The 27,443-nt window shown below is 43.4% G+C and overlaps 1 protein-coding gene across 1 annotated transcript in view; it reads left to right on the top strand.

The window, feature by feature from the left end:
• Window positions 1-27,443, top strand: part of AVL9 (AVL9 cell migration associated) — a 138,380-nt gene that overhangs the window by 86,225 nt on the left and 24,712 nt on the right. The window contains exons 13-16 of the mRNA XM_077491700.1: window positions 17,197-17,416; window positions 25,481-25,598; window positions 26,289-26,342; window positions 26,558-26,646. Of these exons, the coding sequence (XP_077347826.1) occupies window positions 17,197-17,416; window positions 25,481-25,598; window positions 26,289-26,342; window positions 26,558-26,646 (481 nt within the window). The remainder of the gene's footprint in view (window positions 1-17,196; window positions 17,417-25,480; window positions 25,599-26,288; window positions 26,343-26,557; window positions 26,647-27,443) is intronic.

Raw genomic sequence — 27,443 nt, 5'->3', positions numbered from 1 at the left:
AGTGTGTGTCCTTCTGCCAAATGTGAAGAAATTAGAAATCCAAGGATAGCGGTGGTGACACCCAGAAGATATTTACACAGGAGGATTACCAGATATCCTCCTTATTCAGGAAGGTCAGTGAGCACTTAAACCAAAAACTCCACTATAGGTAGATAAAGCATCAGCTCCAGGCAGCCCATTCACAGGTCTGACTCTCCTAAGACTCCGCACAAACCATCCGATTCTCACTTGCATCAGATGTCATATAAATGTGAAACAAAGGCTTTACAGTGTGATTATTGTAAAACCAATCCCATTTATTAAAAAATATTGCACTAACAAAACTCCATATTACTGCCCAGACCCCACAACCCCCCCCCCCCCCCCGTTACCTTCCCCCCGTCACCTTTTTTGCCTATGGGCGGCTTTCCGCAAGACTTTTTTTCTTTTTTTGGAACCTGAGTGCAGGACGGGGATTTTTGCTTGGTCCCATTTTATGGAGGGAGACACCCTGTCCTCGCTAGCTTCCCTCGGGAGAAGGTTTGCTGGCTTGCCCTTTAATTTTTGGAGGCATCGCCAGCTTAATTTTTTATTTTCATACACAAGGTCACCTAACCCGGACCAGGTCTACCCTTATGGCCTTTGGGCTACAAAGGATCCTGTTCCAGATATGATCTTGGTTCTCTATAAACTGCTAGCCTTGGCTACCCCTAGTACTAAGCCAACATTTATTAGGGAAAGGTAGCACAACCTCCAGTGTGAGTTTACTGAGGAGCAACTGCTATACCTATATAGATTGACTCATTCAATCTCGGCCCACGGCAAAACACAAGAAAACAGTTAAGACATTAACAAGATGATACCGTGTGCTGCGTCCTTATCCTGTATCTACCCATCAGTCCCTGACTTTTGTTGGAGAGGTTGTGGTTAGAGAGGCACATTCCTCCACATGTAGTGAGATTGTCCCATAATATCACCTTTCTGGGCAGATGGCCAGGATTGAATAACAGAGATTCTGGACATTGATCTTCCCCGCTCCTCTTCCCCACCATCTCTCTTTCTCATTATAAACGTAGTGAACCTCCTTAATGCTGCCAAAGGTCTCAAACCTACAGTTGTGCTCATACAATTATACCCTGGCAGAATTCGATTTCTTAGCCATTTTTCAGAGAATATGAATAACACAAAAACATTTCTTTCACTCATGGTTAGCGTTGGCTGAAGCCATTTATTATCAATCAACTGTGTTTACCCTTTTTAAATCATAATGACAACAGAAACTACCTAAATGACCCTGATCAAAAGTTTACTTACCCCAGTTCTTAATACCGTGTATTGCCCCCTTTAACATCAATGACAGCTTGAGGTCTTTTGTGGTATTTGTGGATGAGGTTCTTTATCTTCTCAGATGGTAAAGATGCCCATTCTTCTTGGCAAAAAATTCCTGTATATTATTGGCTGTCTTGCATGAAATGTACGTTTTGAGATCTCCCCAGAGTGGCTCAATAATATTGAGGTGTCAGGAGACTGAGATGGCCACTCCAGAACCTTCAAGTTATTCTGCTGTAGCCAATGACAGGTCGACTTGGCCTTGCATTTTTGGATCATTGTCATGTTGGAATGCCCAAGTACGTCCCATGCGCAGCTTCCTGGCTGATGAAGGCAAATGTTCCTCCCGTATTTTTGAATAACATACTGCATTCATCTTGCCAACAATTTTGACCAAATTTCCTGTGCCTTTGTAGCGCACACATCCCCAAAATATCAGTGATCCACCTCTGTACCTTTCATAATAGTCCTTTTTGACTCCTCTCCAAATGTAGCGTTTATGGTTGTGGCCAAAAAGTTACATTTTTGTCTCATCACTCCAATTGACCTTGTTCCAGAAGGTTTGAGGCTTGTCTTTGTGCTGTTTGGCGTATTGTAAGTGGCATACTCTTTTGCCATTTGTGTAGTAATGGCTTTCTTCTGGCGACTTGACCATGCAGCCCATCTTTCTTCAAGTGCCTTCTTATTGTGCATCTTAAAACAGCCATACCACATGTTTTCAGGGTCCTGTTTTTCATCTGAAGTAATTTGTGGGTTTTTCTTTGCATCCGGAACATTTTTGCTGGCAGTTGTGGTTGAAAGTTTAGTTGATCTACCTGACCGTTCAACAGAACCCCTCATTTTCCACTTCTTAATTAGAGTTTGAACACTGCTGATTGATATTCTCAATTCCTTGGATATCTTTTTATATCCCTTTCCTGTTTTAAACAGTTCAACTACCTTTTCCTGCAGATCCTTTGACAATTCTTTTGCTTTCCTCATGACTCCGAATCCAGAAACGTCAGTGCAGCACTGAATGAAAGATGCAAGGGTCTGTGAGGAGTCTAGAAACTCATTGACCTTTTATACGCACACAGTAATTGCAAGCAAACAGATCACAGGTGAGGATGGTTACCTTTTAATAGCCATTCAAACCCCTTTGTGTCAACTTGTGTGCAAGTTATCAGCTGAAATCACCAGGGTATGTAAACTTTTGATCAGGGTCATTTGGGTAGTTTCTGTTGCCATTATAATTTAAAAAGAGTAAACACAGTTGATAATAAATGGCTTCAGCCAAACACTAACCATGAGTGAAAGAGAGGTTTTTGTGTTATCATTTATATTCTCTGAAAAATGGCCAAGAAATCATAAATTCTGCCAGGGTATGTAAATTTATGAGCACAACTGTATATACTGTAAAAGCCTGATAGTTTCTAGTCTAGGGAAGTGTACCAGGAAGGTGACTGAGATTATGGAGGTGGAGGAGTGGATTACCACGTGTAAAGGCACTCGAGACAGATTTGATGCTATTTGGGCCTCCTGGGTCGCCTTCGGCATCCTCCAGCTTAGATGTTGTTTTGCTGACCCTAGCAGATTCTACATTTCAACAACTTGTACGGCAAACAGGCAGCCCTGAACCCAACTTCCTTTTTTCACACCCGCTCTATTTGTTTTTTATTTTGCAGGAATTTGCATGTGGTTTATTTTCATGCTTGGGATCAGGTTGTGGTTGACGTGTTCTAGATCTATAATTTTAGCATCCTTGTATTGGTTACTATAATATGAAATATTTTGCATACAAGCATACCCTGCTTTTAAGAACACAATGGACCAGAGCATGTATGTAAAACAAAAATGTACTTAAAGTGAAGCAATTTTTTTTTTCACTTCTCAATGCATGTACTGCATTGCAGTAGTCATTTACAGACATAACTGATATAAATAATGCATTGATAGCCAAAATAAACACAATATTAAAAGACAGATTGTAAGCTTACCCCATCTGATTGTTGTCCCAAGGTCAGAGCAGCTGAGAGAATTTATTGTAGCAAGAAGGGAGAAGCATGCAATTATCTTTTGTTTCACTAGTCAAATATTCAAAGGCGAGATGCTTTCTTGCTGGCAAATTTGGGTGTACTACAAGTTAGGAGCAAGTTTTCAAAAACAAGGCTGCAGAATTGGGTGTACTACAAGTAGCACTAAGAGTAGGACGTGGTGGTGATGTCAGAGATGGAAATGGACTGTCAGTTGATGATGATCTGGGATCTAAATGACTGTAATGCCGCGTACACACGATCAAACAATCGGGTGGAAAAGTCCGGCAAACTCAAGTCCGCCGGACAATCCCCCCGTGTGTAGCCTCCGGCAGACTTTTTTTACCCGAAAGTACGGCGGACTTAGAAAGTAGTTTTGCACTCCAATCTTCCCGCCGGACTTGCATTTCAGCGGACAATCCGGCCGTGCGTATGCCAGTCCGTCGTACTTTTGAAATGAACGGACTTTTCCCGCCCGGAGAAAAGTCCGCTCATTTTAAGGGGGTCTCCAGGTAGGCGGGGCCCGCGAAGGAGACGTCGCTGACCCCGCCACCTGGTATGAACTTAAAGGGGAACCCCAACGCCGAAAAAAATCGGAGGGGGGTACCCCCAGGTCCACATCAGAGCCTTGTCCGAGCACGCTACCCGGCCGTACCAGGCTGCGTGCCCTCAACATGGGGGGTGCCTTGGGGAAGGGGGGGCCGCGCGCCCCCCCCCACCCCAAAGCACCTTGTCCCCATGTTGATGAGGACAAGGGCCTCTTCCCGACAACCCTGGCCGTTGGTTGTCGGGGTCTGCGGGCGGGGGGCTTATCGGAATCCGGGAGCCCCCTTTAATAAGGGGGCCCCCGGATACCGGCCTCCCACCCTATGTGAATGAGTATGGGGTACAATGTACCCATTCACCTGAGAAAAAAAGTACAAAAAAAAACACAACACAGGGTAAAAATAGTTTATTGCACAGCTCCGGGGGTCTTCCGTCTTCGGGGGTCTTCTCGCCGGACTCCTCCGCTATCTTCTTCTAGCTCTTTTACTAGCGGAGGAGCCTGGCTTTCTTCCTCGCCGCCGGCCTCTTCTTCTGACTTCGGGGGTCTTGTCCCCCTCTTTGGTTCTTCTGCCGGGCCACCGCGCCTTCTTATAGCCCTTTTACAGGCGGTGGCCCGGTCTTCTGTCGCCGCTGCCGCCTTCTGTTCTTTTGTTCTTCTGTTCAGATGTTGACTCGTCGCTCCCTCCGCTCACAATGACGGGGGACCGGGCGCGCGGCGACTTATATAGGGACATCACCTCTGGGACTGTGACACCATAATGGGCAGGACATCATCCGGTGATGTCCCTATATAAGTCGCCATGCGTTGCGTCGGAGCCATTGTGAGCGGAGGATACGACGAGGCAACATCTGAAGAGAAGAACAGAAGGCGACGACAGCGGCGACAGAAGACCGGTCCACCGCCTGTAAAAGAGCTATAAGAAGGTGCGGTGGCCCGGCAGAAGAACCGAAGAGGGGGACAAGACCCCCGAAGTCGGAAGAAGAGGCCGGCGGCGAGGAAGAAAGCCGGGCTCCTCCGCTAGTAAAAGAGCTAGAAGAAGATAGCGGAGGAGTCCGGCGAGAAGACCCCCGAAGACGGAAGACCCCCGAAGCTGTGCAATAAACAATTTTTACCCTGTGTTGTTTTTTTTTTGTACTTTTTTTTTCACAGGTGAATGGGTAGGGGTACATTGTACCCCATACTCATTCACATAGGGTGGGGGGCTGGTATCCGGGGGCCCCCTTATTAAAGGGAGCTCCCGGATTCCAATAAGCCCCCCGCCCGCAGGCCCCGACAACCAACGGCCAGGGTTGTCAGGAAGAGGCCCTTGTCCTCATCAACATGGGGACAAGGTGCTTTGGGGTGGGGGGCCACGCGGCCCCCCTTCCCCAAGGCGCCCCCCATGTTGAGGGCACGCGGCCTGGTACGGCTCAGGAGAGGGGGGGCGCTCGCTCGTCCCCCCCCCTTTCCTGGCCGGCCGGGTAGCATGCTCGGACAAGGGTCGGATGTGGACCTGGGGGGGAACCCCACGCTGATTTTTTTCGGCGTTGGGGTTCCCCTTTAAGTCCATACCAGGTGGCGGGGCCAGCGACGTCTCCTTCGCAGGCCCCGTCTACCTGGAGACGCGCTCGAAAGGAGCGGACTTTCCTCCGCGTGTGTGGGCGAGCCCGTTCATTTCAAAAGTACGGCGGACTTAGTACGCCGTATTAGTCTGCTAGAAAAGTGCCGTGTGTGGGCAAGTAGCCCGTTCGGAAAGTTGGACGGACAGTCCGGCGGGAAGTCCGCCAGACTAAGTCCGCCGGATAGTCGGCTACGTGTGTACGCGGCATAAGTTGATGTTGATGATCTGTGTGTTGATAGACTTTTTAGAAAAGTAAGTGTCTATGGAGGTTTGAAGCATAGCTCTTTTTCTCCCTGTAGATTTCTTTCTAACAGGCATAAGTCCCTGAAATTTTAGCATTGACTTTGGAACTTCTTCTTGACTTCTTCTTGACTTTGGAATTTCCCTATCATGCTTTTCAGAAAGAGCCATGGTGCTATCATGTTGTAGTTAAGCCATCAGGCTGTTCAATGATCTTAACCCCATCCTACACATCATCATCTCTCTCCTCTTCAAGTTCTAGAAGATCTTCATGGCTGAGGGGCTCAGTGTGAAACGAGCAGTTCAGTAACATATTCTGACTCCACTTCCAGCTCTAACTGCCTTGCCATCTCTACAATATTTTCTGTAACAGTAGCTACATGATCTTAAAAGCCTTAGGAGTCATCAACTAACTGTGGGCATAATTTTTTCCAGGCCCTTTTCATAGTGGTTTCCTTTATGTCATTCCAAGCATCTCTTAGCCCTTGTACACACGGTCGGACATTCCGAGAACCAAATCCGTCGGATTTTGTCCGAAACTGTTGCATACACACAGTCGGACAAAGTTGTCAGAAAATCCAATCGTACTTAACGTGATGACGTTATTTCGTTAGGACGGGACTACATTTAGGCTAGTAGCCAATAGCCTTGGTCTAGGAATTTGATCTGAGCATGCGTGGCACATGATCTGACAAAGTCCGCTCGGATCATGTTGACGGAAAAATTTTATAGCCCAGCTGGAAAACTTGGTCCGACGGAAACAGTCCGATGGAGCCCACACACTGTCAGATTATCCGACAACACGGTCCTATCGAACATTGTCCATCGGAATGTCCGACCGTGTGTACAAGGGCTAACAGTTTTAATGCAATCCAAGATGTCGCTTTTCCAGAATTTGGATAGGACTTCTTTACATGCTCCTTCTTCTTCGTCTATTGTTGCAATACACTTACTGAATGTTCTTTTTAAGTAGTTTACCTTGAAGGCGGCAATGACATATTGATCCATTGGCTGCAGTAGTGAGGTGGTATTTGGTGGTAGAAATTGCACTCGATTGTGAGGGTTCAGCTCATCTAGCGTTCAAGGGTTTCTAGGGGCATTATCAACAAGTAGCAAAATGTAGAAAGGGATATTGTTGTCCTTGCAATAGGCTTTCACCTCTGGAATAAAGCAGGTGTCAACCCAATCTTCAAAAAGGGCTGCAGTTACTCGTGCTTTTTTGTTAGCTCTCCATTGCTCTGAAAGTCTAGTTTTAACGTAGTTCTTCAAAGCTCTTGGATTTTGCCATCTGTAAATTAGCAAAGGCTTTAGCTTTAAGGTACCAGAAGCATTGCCATCTAACAAAAGGGTTATTCTATGTTTAGCTGGTGTGTAGCCTGGCATTAATTTTTCCTGTCTTGTGATGATTCTTGCAGGCATCTTCTTCCAGAATAGCCCAGTCTCATCCACATTAAAAATTTGATCCATGGAGTAGCCTCCATCTTGAATAATTTTGGCAAGATCGCTTGTATAGCTTTCTGCAGCTGCCTCTCCTTGTATTTTAATGTTATGTAGGTTAGACCTCTTCTTGAAGCTATCAAACCATCTGCGGCTTGCAGAAAATTCTGCATCCTTTGCTGCCTCACCTTTCTTAGCCTTCAGGTCATTGACTAGGCTTAAGGCTTTACTTTGTATAATTGCCTGGTTAACAGGAACACAACATGTAGTCTGATTTTTTCTATCCAAAGTATCAAGATTCTCTCCATGTCTACAACAATGCTATCGCTTTTTTGAATTGTTAACAGGTATAGGACTCTTAATTTCTGCAAGAATTTTTTCTCTGTTGTTCATGACAGTGTTAACTGAGTGCAGCCTAGCCTTTCGGCCTATTGCAGCTCGAGTTACTTCTTCATCATACAATTTAATAATTGTACCCTTCATATCCAAGATAATAGATTTACGGCTTTTTTTGGTACTTTGGTATCTGCCATTATTTATTGTGTACCTGTAACAATCAAGAGACCATACTGTACAGTAGAGGTCGACCGATATGGGTTTTTCTCTGGCCGATGCCGATATTTAGAAGTCGCGGCAGCTGATGGCCGATATATGATGCCGATATTTTTTATTTTTTTGGGCCGATATGTTAGGCCGATTTAAAAAAATAAAAATACATTTTCCCCCTTCATCTCATAAAATCTAACAGATACCTTTCACATCGGGCATTTTTCAGGCACTTTTGGGCTAAAAATAGCGCCTGTAAAGTGCCTGCAAAATGGCTCCCCCTGCAGTCTGTGTGAAAGGCTGAGTGCTTTCACACTGAGGTGATGTGTTGGCAGGACGTTAAAAAAAAAAAAAAAAAGTCCTGCAAGCAGCATCTTTGGAGTGGTGTATACCACTCCTGCCCATTGAAATGAATGGGCACCGCTGCCAAAGTGCCTGCAATGCGATTTGGCAGTGGCGCTTCATGGGCACATTTAACCCCTTCCTCTGCCACTAGCTGGCTTATGTTAAAGACATTTTATTGAATATTGAAAAGTATACAGACGTTAAGTCAATGACAAGTACAAAGCCATTTGAGAAGGAACATTACTGAGCAGTACAGTGCTGCGAAAAATACAAGCATGACCTAATACAAACCAGAAATCTAAAATAAAAGCATCGTCACATGTGTAAACTATGGCAAAAGGGAGAGTATTTCCAAAAAGCATATTTTTAAATATCGTAGTCATCAATTAGGAAAGGATATAGTGTATGTAGACAAAGCACTATGTAACTTATAGGCAGTACAGAATGTTGAGTAAAGCTAACATTGCCAATCCGGTAGAGTCGTCCTAAAGGATGTGGTTTCAGTGGTAGGGATATGCGAATGGAAGTGTACAAGTATAGTGTAGTGTTATCTGCGAAAAAAGTAAACTAAGGTGTATAGTCGTAAAAAAAAAAAGGGCTAGTTAAAGAAAGAAAGAGAAATTACCTGGACCAGCCAGGTCGCATGCCAGTGTCAGACATATTCATCGGGTCAGGGATTCATTAAACAGTAATCTGGGGATCAACGGAAAAGTAACCAAGATGACCATATGCAGGTAAAGGTGGAAGGAGTATCATTCGCCTGATGTATCAATTCCTCCATCTCGGCTGTTTTGTTTATACGGTGGAACCATTCCGATAGCGAGGGAGGGTTTTTTGTTTTCCATTTTGTGGGGATGCACATATTTGCAGCCATGATCATGTGCATGGGTAAAGAGCCTATGTAGGCTTTTTTAGGGTGGGCCGACACATGAAAGAGGAATTGAGTGGGGGAGAACGTCAATGGGCGAGTTGAGAATTTTTAGGTGATTTTGTGAACTTCCTGCCAAAATGGCTGAATTAAGGGGCAAGACCACCAAATGTGTTCCAGAGTACCAGGATTAGCCTGACATCTCCAACATTGAGGAGAAACGGACGGGTAGATATGATGCAGTTTAAGAGGCGTGTTGTACCATCTGGAGAGTAGTTTGAACGCGTTTTCTTGAACGCAAACATTTCGGGAACCCTTGTGTGCAACAGAGTATGCAAATTCCCATTCTTTGGGAGTGAGGGTCGATGGCAGGCTTCTATTCCAAGCTTTAGTGGACCAGTGTTCATGTGTAAAATGAGGTGGGGTCAGTAGATTATATGAGAAGGAGACAAGGTGTCTTTGTGGTTCATCAAGTGTGCACATATGTTCGAAAGGGGTTAAGGTACGAGCTCTCTCTAGGATGTACGGATTTGAGGTTAGAAAATGTCGCATTTGATTATATGTCCAAAGAGACGATATGCTTTTGAGCATGTTGTTAGACAAGTCCGTGAAGGACAAGAGGCGCGTACGAACATAGAAGTCTTTGGACAGGATTGTGGGATGGGGCCATAGCCCTTGCAGGAAAGAGTGATGCATGCCAGGTGGAAAGGCCGGGTTAAGTTTCAGAGGTGTCAGTGGGCCAATGACCGAGGATATCTGAAATTTATTGCAGGCGTATTGGAATGCAGAGAGTGATGTGGCGATCAATGGATGGAAAGAGTAACTGCGAGGGATATGAGTGGGAAGTAACCACGGGGTTTGGGCAACCGGAATCTGATCTAGGGATGTTTCAAGTTGGACCCAATCTTTGGTTTTTAGGTGGATGTTCCAGTCTATTATTCTGGTGAGGTGGCACGCTAGATAATATTTGTGTATGTCTGGTAGGCCTATACCTCCCTGCATCTTTGGTGTAGTAAGTCTGATATGACTCAGTCTAGGTCTTTTGGCACCCCAGATAAACGTTGAGCAAAGTTTCCGAAAGGAAGCAAAAAACGATCGGGGGAGCGAGATAGGTATAGTTTGGAGTAAGTAAAGGATTCGTGGTAGAATATTCATTTTTATGATAGCTGCTCTGCCAAACCAAGAGAATAGGCCTTTGGACCACTTCTGAAGATCGGCAGATATTGTTTGTAGTAGTGGTTGGAAGTTGAGAGAATATAGGTTAGCTTGGGATTTTGGAAGTTGTATTCCTAAGTAGGATATGCTGGAGGGATTCCATTTGAAGGGGAAATTCACTTGGCATTGGGAGCATTGTTTTTCAGTCAGGGAAATGTTTAGTGCAAGGGATTTATTAAAGTTAATTTTTAGGTTGGATATTGCATGGAATTGATCAAGGAGTTTAAGTAAATTAGGTATAGACGTTAGGGGCTCCGTCAGAGATAGGACGTCGTCCGCAAAAGCAGCGACCTTAAACGTTCTCCCTCTAACATCCACACCTTTAATATCTGGGTGTGCTCTGATTTGTCTTAATAGCGGTTCGAGAGTGAGGATAAATATGATCGGGGATAGTGGGCACCCTTGACGGGTGCCATTGGTGATCTTGAAGGCATTCGACAGGTGGCCATTGACTTTCACCCTCGCCGTTGGGCCTGAGTACAACGTATTAATAAAGTTAAGCATTCTATGTGGTAGTCCAATGGCTTTCAACCTAGCTGACATATAATCCCAGGCCACCCTGTCGAATGCCTTCTCTGCGTCTAAGGAAAGGAAGAAGCCCTTTTGGTTTTGGGACGAAAGCCAATGGTGAATATTGAGCGCTTTGAGAGTATTATCCCTCGCCTCCCTGCCAGGTATGAAGCCCACCTGGTCAGGGTGGACGAGGTCGGGGAGTAGGGGCAGGAGTCTGTTCGATTAAAATTTTAGCATACCATTTAAGGTCAACATTTAGGAGGGAAATAGGCCTATAATTGGTTACCTGTGTGACGTCCCTATTTGGTTTTGGGATTACGGCTATATGGGTAGTTAGCATGTCGCGCGGGGGAGAGCTGGGCGATTCACACATGTTAAAAGAGGCTAGAAAGTGGGGCATCAGAATGTGTTCATAAGCTTTATAATAACCGACTGTCAAGCCATCTGGGCCCGGACTCTTGCCTGTGTGCATGGAGGCAAGTGCCTGAGCGGCTTCAGTGTGCGTTTAAAAATTCGGATATCAGTTTGTCCCGCTGCTGGTTAGGGTTGTTGTGTGCCGTGTTTGTTGTGGGTAAATTATATAAGTTCGAATAGTATGTAACAAATTGATCTGCAATGTCGGGAGTGGAAGTCAGTTTTTTACCTGATGGTGCAGAGATGCTGTGAATGGTCTGCATTGCTTTCTTAGAATGGAGTGCCCTTGCTAATAATTTCCCAGACTTATTTCCATATTCATAAAATGTTTTTCGAGAGAGTATGTATTTGCGTCTAGTCTGTTTTCCTAATAATTCAAGCATTTCTTTTCTCGCTTGAGTGAGGGCGGTGAGAAGTGCAGTGGTGTTTTTAAGGTTGTGTGCACGTTCTAAGCTTCTGATTTTGGAAGCTAAATCATTGAAATGGGCTTTATGTTCTTTCCTTTTTCTAGCCGCTGCTCCTATGAGAACCCCCCCGTACTACGCACTTGTGAGCTTCCCAGGAAATGAGTGGAGAGGTATCCTCAACTTTGTTATCAAGAAAGTAATGTTTTAGAGCTTGTTCCACTTCGGATACTATAATCGGGTCGGTCAAAGGGGAAGGATCAAGTCTCCATGAGTATGTGCGTGGGCTTAATGAAGGGGTAGAAATCATGAGTGAGACCGGGTTGTGGTCTGATAGGAACATAGGGTCGATGGATGCTTGTGTGAGAGAGGGTAGGACCTCTTGGGAGATAAAGAGGAAATCGATTCTGGAGTGTTTTCCGTGTGGTGCCGAATAGAAAGTGAAGTCTTTCGTGTCTGGGAATAGAGTTCGCCAAGCGTCATGTAGAAGCAATGATTGTAGTTGAGTTTTGATCGATCGCAGGGCAGCATAAGTGAGGGATGAAGCCCCGTTAGAGGTATCGAGGATGGGATTCAGAGGAACATTGAAGTCCCCTCCTAAAATGAGCGTGCCTTCTTGGAATGGAGTCAATTTAGAAGTGATATCTTTGAAGAACTGTACCTGGTGTGTATTGGGTGCATAAATATTTGCTAGGGTGATGGTTTTGTTCCTGAGGGAGCCTTTTAGGAATAGAAACCTGCCATCGTCATCCACCAGGGTATCGGTAATCTGAAGGGGGCAATGACGTGATAGTAAAATAGAAACACCTTTTGTTTTAGCCGAGGCAGTGGTGGAGTGGTAGGCTATAGGATAATAATTGCTTCGGAGTTTCGGTATATTCGATGTGCGGAAATGGGTCTCTTGTAGGAATAAAATGTCGGTCTTGTTTTTTTGCATGGAATATTTAAGCCCTTAGTGTTTAACGATGTTATTTTGAGATGCTCAAGGTTGGTTACTTTCTCCGTAGAGGGCATGACCGTATAGTAAAAAATTTAGCACAAGTATGTTCTGAGGGTAGAATATGTAAGCAGAAGGTAGGGAGGGAACGAGGGAGTTGATAAGGAAGCAAAGTTTTTATGAGGTGGGAAATGGGTATTCCGGCCACAGGTAAGAACCCGCTCACCTGTGTGTGTAAATGATGGGGAGAGGGTGTCGGATGAGGTTAGGGGCCTGTAAGCTACGTCCTACGTACAGAACACAGGAGAATCTTACAAACCACTGAGTGGGGGGAGGTTGTCGGTCGTCAAGGGTTTAAAGGGTTACGTCCTACACACCAACAGCTTCTTACAGAAAGTGAGGAGAGAGTCATGGATATTAAAGCAAAGAAAATACTTGTCCTAAAATATTGGGTAAGTGCACTCTTTTATGTGGCATAATGAGGGGGTACGTCATATGCAAGAACGGGAACACATTCCTTTCTAATGTGGTATGACTATGGGAAAGGAGATCAAGTGAAACGTCATTGTCGGTGAGACGGCATGTTTACTTGAGAACACATAAACAATAAAAGATAAACCTAGGAACATTAAGCAAAAGGGTCGAACATTTAAGCTGGAGCATACGTTGTAAAATGTGCCTGTGTTGGCAGAGCTTAGAGGGCGGTGGGGTGGCGGAGTCGGCGCAGCGTCCAAGATGGAGAGGCTTGTGACAGGGGGGAAACGTGTACGAGTGAAAACCGCACAAGCTTAAGGGACGTGCCCCCCTGGTGATAATGTCACCCAAATCAGACCTTAGGTTCGGAAGGAAAACGTCTCGACCGAGGCGTCAGACCGCCCCCCCTCGTCCCCAGTGCACATTATAATATATAAAACAACAGTGCTAACTAACAGATTGACCCAACATTGAAAAAACAAAATAAAACAAAATTACCCAGTAACCGGGAACCTGCTCATGAGGTTGAATAATACTAATAACCTTGAGAAGCGTGTGCCTTCGCAACGTAGCATAAACTTTTGAAGGAGGAGGTACAGTAGAAATATCTGAATGTTAAACATCTTGGCATATCAATGAAGGGTCCCTGCGTGAAGAAAGAGTACTCGTTCCGCTACGAAAATAATGCATTCGAATTAGTAGGCACAGATCTACTAGAGTAGAAGGAGGGTAGGGTGGCCAAGAAACATAAAAAGGGGAGAAGTCAGTTTGATGAGAGGGAGGTAATGCTCACAGTAATTAATCTGAAGTTGGAATATACAGGGAGGGACTCAGTCAATCCAATAGGCAGTGGAAGGTCTAGAGCACTGTGAGTTGGGAGACATACCTGGAGCAGGCCCATAGAAGGCATGGGAGATCATACTGTGGGATATAGCAGGGGTCCGGTGTAGAGGAGTTGAAGTTGATCGCTGCTATAGGCATCATCAGTGGTCGAATTTTCCCGATGCAATGTGAATGAAGCGGGTGTATTGCATAGCTGTGATCGTGCTGTGAGCCAGGTATCCAATGCGTAGGTTGGGTAAGTAAGACGAGGAAGGACAGCCCGGACGTGTAGACGACATGTCCTCTTCAACGGTCATGGCGAGCTCTGCGGGTGTTTGGTGCAGCCGTGGGGCTGCGCAGCTGCTGTTGAGGATAGGACTCCGGATGGGAACGTCGGGGAGATGGGGAGCGTTGTCTCCTATATGGTGAAGGCAAAGTTTCCATCTGGTCTTCTATTCTCTGGCCAGAGCGGGATGAAAAGCCATTGAATTCCGCATACCAATCGGGAAGAGATACCAACGGGATATCTAGTGTACGGCAGAATGCTGTCAGCTCTTCTGGGACTCGTAAAATGGCCGACCTGCCTTGGTAAGAGGCTGTGAGCCCGAACGGAAAGCGCCAACGATAAGGGATTCCGTAGTTTTTCAATACCTCCAATAGGGGGCGTAGATCTCTTCTATTACGAAGCGTTATGGCCGAAAGGTCCTGGTAGATTGAAATGGGGTGACCCTCGTATTCCAGGTGCTTTTTGAGTCTGGCTTGTTTTAGTATCTGCTCTTTGATCTGAAAATCACAAAGGCAGCAGACGACATCCCTGGGTGGATCTGTATCGCGTCCGCGGGGTCTAAGAGCACGATGAATGCGTTCCATCGCTATGGTGGACGGACTGGTGTCATCGAGGAGTTGATTGAAGAGTGTTGTAATCACAGGGAGTAGGTGGTCATTGTCAACACTTTCGGGGAGTCCTCTCACCCGGAGGTTGTGTCTCCGTCCCCTGTTGTCCAAGTCCTCGACGTGTCTCTGGACGTCTCTGAGTTGAGCTGTGTGAGTATCGATGGAGCGGTGTATCGTGGAGATCGTTGCTTGATGGATGGCGGTTTTTTTCTCTACCTCAAGCACTCTCCCCGCTATGGCCTGTATTTCATGCCTGAGGTCTGTGATGGCTGCGAAGAGGGTATCCTTAATGTCAGCCGCCACCGTGCGTAGATCCAGCAGGCTTGGCGATTGCAAGGCCGCTGGTGAAGTTGTAGTAGCAGCGGGAGGTGCAGAAGTGGGAGTTAGTATAATCCCGTCCTGTGAGGGAGCTGAAGTGGACGTCGCCATATTTGATCTCTGAGCTCTGAACAGATCCGAGATATTCTGTGTTCCTCGGCTGTTTTTTTCCCTCGGAGATCTCGATCTGGAGGTAGAAGAGCCCCTGGATGCTGTACCCATCATCTGAGGGAGCAATAAAAGCGGTTATTGTCTCTCGTATGGCTGATTGTAAGCTGCGGTGTGAAGGAGCTCAGGAGTTATGCTGCCATCTTCACTCGCGGCAAGCCACGCCCCCACTAGCTGGCTTATAAGTGCCCCGCTAGCTGAAAAGCGCCGCTAAAACTAGTAGCATTTTACCGTCAACGTCTGCCCGCTCCAGTGGCAGAGCCGCCTTAAGTAATAAGTGATGCAGAAAACTTCTTACATTTAAACATTTATTAAACAAAACAAACCTCCAATCAGTTCACTTGTATGTATAATTTAGATTAAAAAAAACGATATAATAAATACACAAAAACAGGTATTCAAAACTTTTGAAAAATAATGGGCTAACTTTACTGTTTTTTAGTTTGTTTTTTTTGTTTTTTAAATCATTAGTGCATTTTTTCCAAAAAAATTGCGCTTGAAAGACTGCTGCGCAAATACTGTGTGACATAAAATATTGCAACAACCGCTATTTTATTCCCTAGGGTCTCTGCTTATGTCTGGGAATGTCCGGAATGTTCATACTAGCAAGGCACTTTACGTACATTTGCGAGTACAGACATGCCCGCGAATGTACGTAAAGTGAGTGTCCGTAAAGCTGGGTATGCTTGTATTTATTTCAGACCAGCAACTGTCTAAACGAGCTACTGTTTTCAGTATTTGCATTTGAGTGCATGCTAGATTTTTCTTTTTCTCATTGTAATCTGTGTTTGCGCACCAGGCTGTCCTATCTATACTTTTTCAAGATTTTGCTGACTTATGCCTCTTATAGGCAATAGATGGCAGTGTAACAAGCTAAATGGTCCTTGTCTTGGAAATCATTTAATTTGTGAACATCGGATGTATATGCTTTTATGGATGCTGGCATGTTTCCTTAGCTTACATTTTTGTAACCATTAAAACTTTAAAGATTACATAAAAAATTAAAATAAAAAAAATACACAAATGAATGTAGTAGTCATTGTTACATCATTAACACCTAAACAGAATGAGGATCCTACCAGTTATTCTGCTGACGAGGAGCATGATGATCAGAGAAAGCACAGCAATGGAGAGAGTAAAGTGACGTACACACACACACCTGCTCAGCCCTGGCCCCTGCTCCCTCATCACTGCGTAGATTAAAAGAGAAAAAAAAATCATATCCCCCCCGCCCCTGTGTTGTGTAGCAGAACAGTGTAAATCTCTGAATTAGATGGGCAGAAATACAAATACTTTGGGAGATAAAGCTATATATATATTTTCTGCTTTTTTTGTCCCATGTAGGAGAATTTCTGTTACTTTTTCTTTTGCAGACACAACAAAGTAAGGATCCATTTAGACATGCGGATGGGGGAGAAGTAAAAATGTGCGGTGGTTAAACCACATTTTTGCTGCCTGACAATCTCCCTTAAGCCACAATAGGCAGTGGACAGGAGTGTTTACATGCCGCGGTAACGATGCATGTCTAACAGATATGCAGCGATCAGCAGGTGGCAAGCCTGACAAATGCAACAAAATCAGGCAAGCTGGGTAGCGCGGCAAATGTCCTGCTATGTTGCACCACATTTGTCTGCAAAAATGGTGAGGAGGCATCACATTGCTTTCTTCCTCGCTATCTTTTAGTAGAGTCTAAAGCACAATATAAAGTGGATCATGCTTCAGAGAAAGAGTAGATTTAGATGTATGTCTAAATCTACCCTAAGGGAAAACCTTTGATGTGCATAGTAATACCCTCTTCATTGCCACTGGAACTGTCCTCCTTGTAGGATTTTCCTTTTATTCCTGTCCCAGTTTCAAGCATGTAATTTTGGATATCCCATCACTTTCTGTTCCACTGACAGTGGTTACTAAGACAAATGGGAATCCTGCATTTCCCCAATGGATATACAAACAGCAATAAAATCCTGAAACGCTTCTCCACCAATTCATTTGTGCATTGTGATACCAGGTTGTTATAATGAACGCATGCAGTGTGTATTGCCATAGACCAATTTGCTTCCTGTAAATTTTTAAGTAGTTATTTTATATCTTGAATAAGTTTAAGCCTTTTTTTATTCTTGTATCTGAAATCCAGGTTGAAGAAGCACGAATCAATATTCATGACCCAGAGCTGAGGAAGATGCTAAACCCAACAACAGCCGACCTTCGTTTCATTGACCACTTAGTAAAACATGTCACTGAAAACCGGGATGATGTTTTCCTTGATGGAACAGGCTGGGAGGGTGGTGATGAATGGATCAGAGCACAATTTGCACTTTACCTTCATTCTTTGCTGTCTGCTACAACACAACCAGGTAGTGTAACTTAGTAGTGCAATGACAATGGTGTCTTTGTTTTGTTTAATAAATTGAAACTACAGTATTCCTTCCTCAAATATCAAATATGTACATGGTACCATTTGTGAGCTGAAATTCAAAAAAACCCAAAGGATTTATTATTAATCTTTGGATAGTAGGCAGTGACATCCAAATCATTCCATTATTTTCCTATGACTAACTGTGCATCAGGTTCCTACTTGGTTTTTAGCACAACCAACATTTACAGAGTAATTTTTGCAAGTCCATATAACTGTTTCAGGGTTTAGATGTATTCTAGTTGGAAAAAATGGCTATTTAAATGTAGGCTGCATTTGGGCTACAACGCAGTGGTTTTGAGTACCCAGTTTAAATGAATAATTTTCATCCCTCTGGAATGAATGAATAAAATCCCAGATAACCTTCAGTTTTAAAGTAAACCTTTCCTAAGAGAAACAGAGAACCATTGTTACCATGAAAATGCTAGTTGTCTGGCTAATATGCTGGTTAACGTGCTTCTATACTCCGAGTAACTGACCATCAACAAGTATAGGAAAAGGTCAGAAGTTCTTATGCGCATACTTGTTTCACTTCGGTGACACAAAGTATTGAGGCAAAAGGGTCAGTATGAGGCCCCTTTTCACACGATAGATCCGCTCGGATATGCCTGTCTGTTTTTCAGGTGGACTTGAGCGGGCCACCCATTGATTCCTTTGGGCAGGCGGATGTCAGTGGAGATGTCCGCTGACACCCACCTGCCATCTGATCTGCTGAAAACAGATGTATGGAGATACAGACTGCTGGTTGGAAGCTAAACAGTGGGGGCCTTGAGTGGAGAGTGAACAAGTCTTGTTTTTTGACTGCTGGTGATTGCTGGGTTACATTTTTAGGTTCTTTTTGGGGCCCTTTCTTGTAGCTTTTTAACACATTTTTCTGCCACTTTTTAAACAACGTTTTTTTCTTTGCTTCCTTCAGCCTACCAATTAAGGGGAGTGATTAATGGTTAATTGGCCACAGGTGCTTCAGACCTATATAACCTTGTGTAGAGCACATCTGAAATTTGCCAGACTGCTGGTTGGAAGCTAAACAGTGGGGACCTTGAGTGATGGAGAGTGAACAAGTCTTGCTTTTTGACTGCTGGTGATTGCTGGGTTGCATTTTTAGGTTCTCTTTGTAGCTTTTTAACACCTTTTTCCGATACTTTTTAAACAACGTTTTTTTTCTTTGCTTCCTTCAGCCTACTAATTAAGGGGAGTGGTTAATTGATCACAGGTGCTTGAGGCCTATATAACCTTCTGTAGAACTTATTGTGAGCCTGCTCATCTTTGAGCTTGCTGTAACTCAGTCCAAGCAGAACTGGTCTGTGTGGTGAGTTAAAAACCAGAGTTGAAAACAGAAGGTTATAACAGGGGTCATAGTACCTGTGTAGTGTGTGTACCTGAGTGTTTGAGTAGTGTGTGTGGATCGATAGTACTTGTGTATTGTCTTGTTTAGTATTAGTGTCAGAAAGATAGTTGTTAGGTAATTTGGACAGGGTGTAATCCCCAATCTCCATTACATTTCATAGTTACGATGCCCAGCGGGTGTGGAGAGGCGACTCTTTGTACATCTTGCGGCATGTATGCGTTTCTTGATCATCCGATCAATTGTGAATACTGCTGTGCAAAATGTAAGCGCATTGTTTCCCTGGAAGCCCAGGTTCTGAATCTGGGCTGTCAGCACTAAGTCCCTCCATACTAAAGCAGTACCAGTAACGTACACGGCAGGGGCCAGCACAGAGGCAGGTGGAGACAAAGAGGTGCAGGCACTAGGAAAGTGTAGATGGGTGGCAGTCAGGAAGGGTAGAGGGGGAAGTGACAGGGAGGCCTGTCCGGGGCTGGAGCGTCCCAATATGTATACTCTATTGAGTGACATTGGTGAAACCAGTCAGGGACCAGCACTGCTGGAGCTGGGGGACTTTCCTAGCTCCCGGGGGGAGAACTCCTCCAGTGAGAGTGAGGGGAAGCAAAGAGAAAGGCAAGACAGATTCTTGTGGTAGGGGACTCAATTCTTAGAAGGACAGAGAGGCCAATCTGTAAAGACCTGAAGCACCGAACATTATGTTGTCTACTGGGCGCTTGGGTTTGGCACATCACGGATCTAGTGGATAGATTTTTGGGAGGGGCTGGGGAAGACCCAGCTGTCATGGTACACGTTGGCACCTATGACAAAGTCAGAGGCAGATGGAGTGTTCTAAAGAACAATTTTAGGGACTTAGGAGCTAAATTGAGGAAAAGGACCTCCAAGGTAGTATTCTCAGGAATACTACCAGTACATCGAGCCACACCAGAAAGGCAGAGGGAGATGAGGGAAGTAAAAAGTGTCTGAAGAGCTGGTGTAGTAAGGAGGGGTTTGGCTTCTTGGAGGACTGGGCCGACTTCTCAGTTCATAACCAGTGATGGACTGCACCTAAATGAGGAGGGTGCAGATCAGCTGGGAATGAAGATGATCAAAAAGTTAGAGGGGTTTTTAAACTAGGCGATGGGGGGGGGGGGGTCCAGAGGTAGAGATAGTCAGCACGGAACATATTCCAGAGGGTAGTATTGGGGCAATAGTGGTAGGTTGACCAAAGCACATAAATCCAAGGTAAGTATAGTAGCAAGTCCTAATTGCAATCTCGGAACGCCCAATAAGAGGATACTATGCAACCAGTCTAAACTATGTGGCATGTTCACCAATGCCAGGAGACTGGTGGACAAGATGGGTGGATTAGAGATACTGTTGTAGGAGGATTTGGATTTTGTGGACATTTCAGAGACCTTGTTCAACAGCTCTCATGATTGGCTGGCAAACATTTAAGGGTATACCCTTTATCACAAGGATAGAGAGGTTAAAACAGGGGGAGGGGTATGCCTATATATCAAGATGAATGTACAAGTGAATGTGAGAGATGACATCACTAAGAGAGCTAGGGAGGAGGTGGAATCCTTATGGGTAGAGCTCCAAAGGGATGAGGCTAATGCCGTGTATTGGAGTGTTCCCCTTGCTTTCTCTGCATGTTACAACGTGCCCATGGTGAATGAGAGTCCAGGATTACATCACCTACTGAACCTACATTGGACAACAAGCGTCACTTTGGAAATGCTGTTTACCTTACAGCAGTAAGGTAAGGTAATTACTGCACCTAGTGTGAGGATATTATACGCATAGGAGCACTGGTGGAATCCACCCCCTGCTTTTGGAGCACGCAGGATACTGCCTTGTTGATCATCAAATGGACGCATTTTATCACTAAATGGATATGCTCTCCATATAACTATAGTTCACCTTATTTTTGTTTTTGGAATTTTTGCTCAAACACACATTTCACTGCTTATGGACTATTAGTATTTTGTTCAGACACGTGATACACTACACATGGATTATTAGTATTTTGTGTATTCTTTGATCTGTTTTGCACTTTTATAACGACACTCAGTTGTGTTTTTTTTTTTTTTTTTTTTTTTTTTTTTTTTTTTTTTTTCATATCATTTATATATTTGGATATATACTTAATATCATCTCACTGTCATCTATAGAGGATTTTTCATATCAAGTTTTTTGTCAAGCGCACAATGTGACCTGGTTTATTGCACTTTAATATTTATGCACATTGTCTGAGCTTATTTAAACATACAGTTTCACATTTTAGTTTATTTCTGTTTTGGTTGTCACTTGAGTACATGTTAATTTAATTAGATCTAAGTAGTCGGAGCGCAACACCATTTCTTAATCACTAATGCCGTGTACACGCGATTGGAATTCTCGTTGGAAAAAGCACTGATGGTTTTCCCGACAGAATTCCGCTCAAGCTGTCTTGCCTACACATGGTCCCACCAAATTCCGATCGTTTAGAACACAATGACGTACAACATGTACGACGAGACTAGAAAAAGGAAGTTCAATAGCCGGTAGCCAATAGCTTCCGTCTTGTAGTTGAATCTGAGCATGCATGATTTGTGGCATGTCAGAATTGCATACACATGATCGGAATTTCCGATAGAAAGTTTTTCCGTCTGGAAAATTGAGAACATGCTATAAATTTTTGGCTGGCGGAAATTTGAACAGTTAAATTCCGATGGAGCATACACACGGTCGCATTTTCCAATGAAAAGCTCTCATCTGTCTTTTTCTGGCCAGGATTCCGATCATGTATACTCGGCATTAGGGAAATATAATACTGGGAGTATGCTATAGGCCCCCTAACCTGAGGGAGGAAGAGGAGACAGATCTCCTATCACAATTTGGAATAGCAGCAAGGATGGGAAGTGTTATCGTAATGGGGGATTTTAACTATCCAGACATAGACTGGGTGGGGGGACCCACGCATTCATCTATGGCTCGCCAGTTCTTAAACATCTTGCAGGACAATTTTATGGATCAAATGTTAGACACACCAACTAGAAATAAAGTGTTGCTGGCTCTATTAATTACCATCAATACAGACCTAATCACGGATGTGGAAACACGGGGCAATTTAGTTAACAGCGATCACAAGTCAATTGGCTTCAGTATAAATCACACAAATAGGAAAAATAAGGGGAATACAAAGACACTGAATTTAAAAAGAGCCAACTTCCCTAAACTACGAACCTTGCCAGAAGGCATAAATTGGTACAAAATCTTAAGAACAAAGAACATGGAGGAGAGATGGGTTTGCTTCAAGAGTATATTAAAGAAGGGCATTAGTCAATGCATCCCATTGGGTTATAAATTTAAAAGGCGAACACAAGTCCTGGATGGCTTAATTTTAATGTAAAAAGGCATATAAAAGCAAAGGAGAAGGCCTTCAAAAAATACAAGGTTGAGGGATCATCATCAGCATTCAGACTTTATAAAGAATGCAACAAGAAATGTAAGGGTGTAATAAGGATAGCTAAGATAGAACGTGAACGACACATAGCGGAGGAGAGTAAAAAAATCCCAAGAAATTCTTTAGCATGTGAACAGTAAAAAAAGGGAGGGCAGACCATATTGGCCCCATAAAGAATGAGGAAGGACATCTGGTTACAAATAAATAATAAAGGAAAGCACTTGAATCCACTCAAAAATCAAATTCAATTTAGAGGATAATTCCGTCAATATGATGGGCTTCCTTCCCAGGAGCACAAACGTATTATAGAGGCAAACAATGAGGGAGGATGTGAGACCATAGCGGACTCACGAATGCTCACATCGGACAAGATGTTTGCGTGAATTTTCTAATAAAGTTTACGATTTTTTTCATTTATTATATTCTTGAGCTTTCTTGTCCCGATGTGAGCATTCGTGAGTCCGCTATGGTCTCGCATCCTCCCTCATTGTTTGCATCTGGTTACAAAGGATGGGGAGATGGCAAAGGTATTGAATTTATTCTTCTCCTGAGTCTTCACGAGGGAATCGGGGGGGCTTAAGTAACCAAAACTGCAGTGTTTATCCTCATTACACATCACAGGAAGCACCTCCATGGTTAACAGAAGACGGAATTAAAATTAGACTTGGGGAAACTTAACATTAATAAATCACCGGGACCAGATGGCTTGCACCCGAGGGTACTTAGGGAACTCAGTAACAATAGTCTGGCAATTATTTGACTCTGAGTTACTAATTTTTACTGACTGGAATGGTACTAGCTGATTAGAAAAAAGCCAATGTAGCACCCATATTTAAAACGGGCCCAAAATACATCTCTGTGGAATTACAGACCAGTTAGCCTAATATCAGTAGTATGCAAGCTCTTGGAGGGCATGATAAAGGACTATATACAAGATTTTAGTAATGAGAACGGTATCATTAGCAGTAATCAGCATGGATTCATGAAGAATCGTTTCTGCCAAATCAATCTACTAACCCTCTATGAGGAGGTGAGTTGCCAGCTAGATAAAGGAAGGCCCGTAGACGTGGTGTATCTGGATTTTGCAAAAGCATTTGACACAGTTCCCCATAAACATTTACTGTACAAAATAAGTTCCGTTGGCATGGACCATAGGATGAATACATGGATTGAAAACTGGCTACAAGTGCGCGTTCAGAGGGTGGTGATAAATGGGGAGTACTCAGACTGGTCAGGGGTGGTTAGTGGGGTCCCCCAGGGTTCTGTGCTTTGACAAATCCTATTTAGTTTGTTCATAAATGACCTGGAGGATGGGGTAAACAGTTCAATCTCTGTATTTGTGGACAATACTAAGCTAAGCAGGGCATTAACATCTCCCCAGGATGTGGAAACCTTGCAAAAATATCTGAACACATTAATGGGGTGGGCAACTACATGGCAAATGAGGTTCAATGTAGAAAAATGTAAAATAATGCATTTGGGTGGCAAAAATATGGATGCAATCTATACACTGGGGGGAGAACCTTTGGGGGAATCTAGGATGGAAAAGGACCTGGGGGTCCTAGTAGATGATGGGCTCAGCAATGGCATGCAATACCAGGCTGCTGCTAACAAAGCAAACAGAATATTGGCATGCATTAAAAAGGGGATCAACGCCAGAGATAAAACGATAATTCTCCCGCTCTACAAGACTCTGGTCCAGCCGCACCTAAAGTATGTTGTCCAGTTCTGGGCACCAGTCCTCGGGAAGGATGTACTGGAAATGGAGCGAGTACAAAGAAGGGCAACAAAGCTAATAAAGGGTCTGGAGGATATTAGTTAAGGTTGCGAGCACTGAACTTATTCTCTCTGAAGAAGAGATGTTTGAGAGGGGGATATGATTTCAATATACAAATACCATACTGGTGAGTTTAACAAGACTTGTGGCCACTCATTAAAATGAGAAGAAAAGAGATTTAACCTTAAACTGCGTAGAGGGTTCTTTACTGTAAGAGCGACAAGGATATGGAATTCCCTTCCACAGGCGAAGGTCTCAGCGGGGGGCATCGGTAGTTACAAAAAACTATTAGCTAAGCACCTGAACGACCGCAACATACAGGGATATACAATGTAATACTGATGTATAATCGCACACATAGGCTGAACTTGATGTACTTGTCTGTTTTCAACCTCGTCTCCTATGATACGTTCAGCCATTCGTCTGGCTGATAGAATCGGATGAGATCTGATGAAAACAGACATGATGTCCGTTTTCGTCCAGTCTCCCCATAGAAATCAGTGGGGTTCCGACAGGTCCCTCCCTGCCCAGGGGAGTCCACTAGCTCAGCTGACATCCTCCTGAGCTGATGGACTCCGCTGAGCGGATCCGCCCTGTATGACAGGGGCCTGACAAAAGAATGGCATTTTGAATCATGGTGGCCCTTCTTGCGTACAGTATACACACTGAAGTGACAAGCTTTAGGTGATACACAGAGATTAAGAAAATCCTCATACATAAGCTGTACCTGTTTATCTGCATCTTTTGCTCTTTTACAGCCTTCCATAATACACAGATAAAGGGGTATTTCTGAGCTTCCAGGAAGCAGGGGGCGGGGATCTGACATCGCACAGCACAGTCTGCCCCCTAATAGTTTCATTAGAGGGCAGGTGGGACATCGTGAAGTCTTTAAGAGCCCTGATGTCTCATTAAAGAGACTGTCACCAAAACAATGCATTCCATATGGGACTTTTTTCACATATAAGCGATTTGGAATCGAGGGCAGAATCGCTGCGATTCCAAATTGTGGCAAAGCACCTGCATTCCTGTGTGAATGGGGCCTAAGTGATTTGAAAACAAAAAAACAGTTGAAACATTTTTTTTGTTTTTAAATTAAAGTTCCACCCAAGCACCCAAGCCAGTGTAAGAGCAATAGTTCCAAGCCCTGTTATTCACGGTTAAATCTAAACTGATTACAGTACCTGTAGGGGCTTTTAAAGCGTCACCTATGAAAAATAGTGTACCAAAATGTATAGCTGATTTACAGGCATGTGCAGTTTAAGGCTTGACATATTGGGTATCTATTTACATGGCAGAACCTCATATTTTATTTAAAAAAATGGGGAATATATTGCGTTTGTGTGCCCTTAAATTTACTTCAGTCTTTTTTTTTTTAAATGTGTGCAAAAAATTCTAAAATAGCTCTGGCAATGAAAAGTTATTTCATCGTGGTTTGTCTTCTTTCACTTTGTTTCAGACAATGAGAAGATTCTGTCCGATTACGGGTCTCCCTTTGTAGGAATGTGGAAAATTTCACACAACTATAGAGTGTGGAATAGCAACAAACATCCAGCTCTTGCAGAAGTAACTCCAAGGTAAAAACAAAGGGAAAACAATAAAAAGTTTGCACAGTAGGATATTTAAAAATGGCTAGATTCCAAAAATGTGTGTAAATGGAATTACAATCTTTTACATTTACGATTCTACACAATATGACTTTTTAGGCTATCATTAATTCCTGCAGGTAAAAATAGGTGGTTTGGAAGTGATTGAGGGACAGGGTGTTTAACTACTTTAATACTGAGCACATTCACACTCTTCCTAACAATTTTCAGCGCTATTGCACTTTGGATAAAAATTGCGCATTCATGCAACACAGAACCCATATAAAAAATGTTATATATTTTTTTCACACACATAGAGCTTTCATTTGATGGTGTTTAATCACACTGGGTTTTTAACTTTTTAGCTTTGGGGGGAAAAAAGTGCTTTTCTTAATTATTGGCCCTGTCTGTATCATGTGATCACTGTGAGCAATCACGGCTAGCAACACATGAGGCTTGTTTCGGGAGGATATCATATAACGTCCACCCAGAACGATGAATGCCTAATGATGATTACCTATAGACAAATGGCTATAATAGGCAAACTGGTTAAAACAAAAAAAAAAAAGCATATTTCTCATTGATCCCATTGAATGTCCATGCCAGCTGGGCCTTACCACTTTAGTGTTAGTTGGCACTGTGTAAAAGGCAATGATTAATGCAATGTGTTATCTATTCCAGCCATCCATTCCAGGGTCATTACAGTGTAGCAGATGTGAAGTTAAGACTTTCACAGTAAGTATCCGTAGTGTGACTAAACAATACAGAATATTGCCCATAGTTTTTTTTTATTTTTATTACCTACATAATGTAATAATTTTTTACTTGGATATATACATTGTAGTATTTTTTTTTTTTTTAATCAGGTTGATTGTCTTCTGTGCTGTTGCAAATGACTGACAGTTGCTTGATAATTGACTAGCATGACATAACATGATCTTCTTTTAAAGTTCTGTACAGAACAGCGAGCGAGGCAAGAAGCTAGGCAATGCCGTTGTTTCCACTAGCCGCAATGTGGTTCAGACCAGTAAAGCTGTAGGTAAGAATAATCGCATTATATTTTCTTCACATGCTTCAGAAAATACCCTAAAATTATAGGGATTCAGATCTTTAAGGGTGACATTTAAAAGTACCAGTATGTCTTTACTGCAGCCATTGCTTTAAAGAAAAAGAAAAGGCTCTCCTCCAGTCACTGAGCTCTCCTTGTTGCGATAAGCAGAGACAATATTGGGGGTCCTGCTGGCTTCATACTGTGGACTGCGTTTTATGAATGGCCCATAAAATGTGGTCTTCAGTTTGCATAGCCCATTAAATTATAGCAGAGAGAGGATGGCAAAATTTGATCTCCATTATAAATTAGCTCCTTAGTTTTCATCATGTTAAGTGTTTTAGGAGCATCTTTTACTACACGATGAGAGCAATGTGACAGAGCACAGCTTGCATGTTTCTTATCCATCACAAATTAGATACTGCAATTATCTGTAATCTTGTAAAAATTTGATGTACATCATTCATGGGAAAAGCAAACAGGGTGAACTGAGCATTAAAATACATTAAAATTTTGAATAGTAAAGGAAACCTCATTTTACTGGCACATCAAGGCTGCCACCCCTGACTGTCTGAAACTCTAGGCTGTTATGCACATTTTTTTTACTTTAGTACTTTCTATAGCAAAATTATGCAGATTTGAACTGAATATTTCTGATGTAGAATTATATGGTTATCGTTTACTTTCCCCCCAATCTAATTTTTCAATAACTAGTTGGGCATGTTTGATGCTGCACATTCCAAGGCCTCACGCTTACTGGGCATTTGAGTTTTTACTTTGAACGCCTT

The sequence above is a fragment of the Lithobates pipiens genome, unplaced genomic scaffold (assembly GCF_037356315.1).
Source record: "Lithobates pipiens isolate NorthernLeopardFrog02 unplaced genomic scaffold, aLitPip1_a1.2 Scaffold_19, whole genome shotgun sequence".
NCBI lineage: Eukaryota > Metazoa > Chordata > Amphibia > Anura > Ranidae > Lithobates > Lithobates pipiens.
Note: the sequence above shows the minus strand (reverse complement) of the source record. Positions and strands in the feature narration are given on the sequence as shown.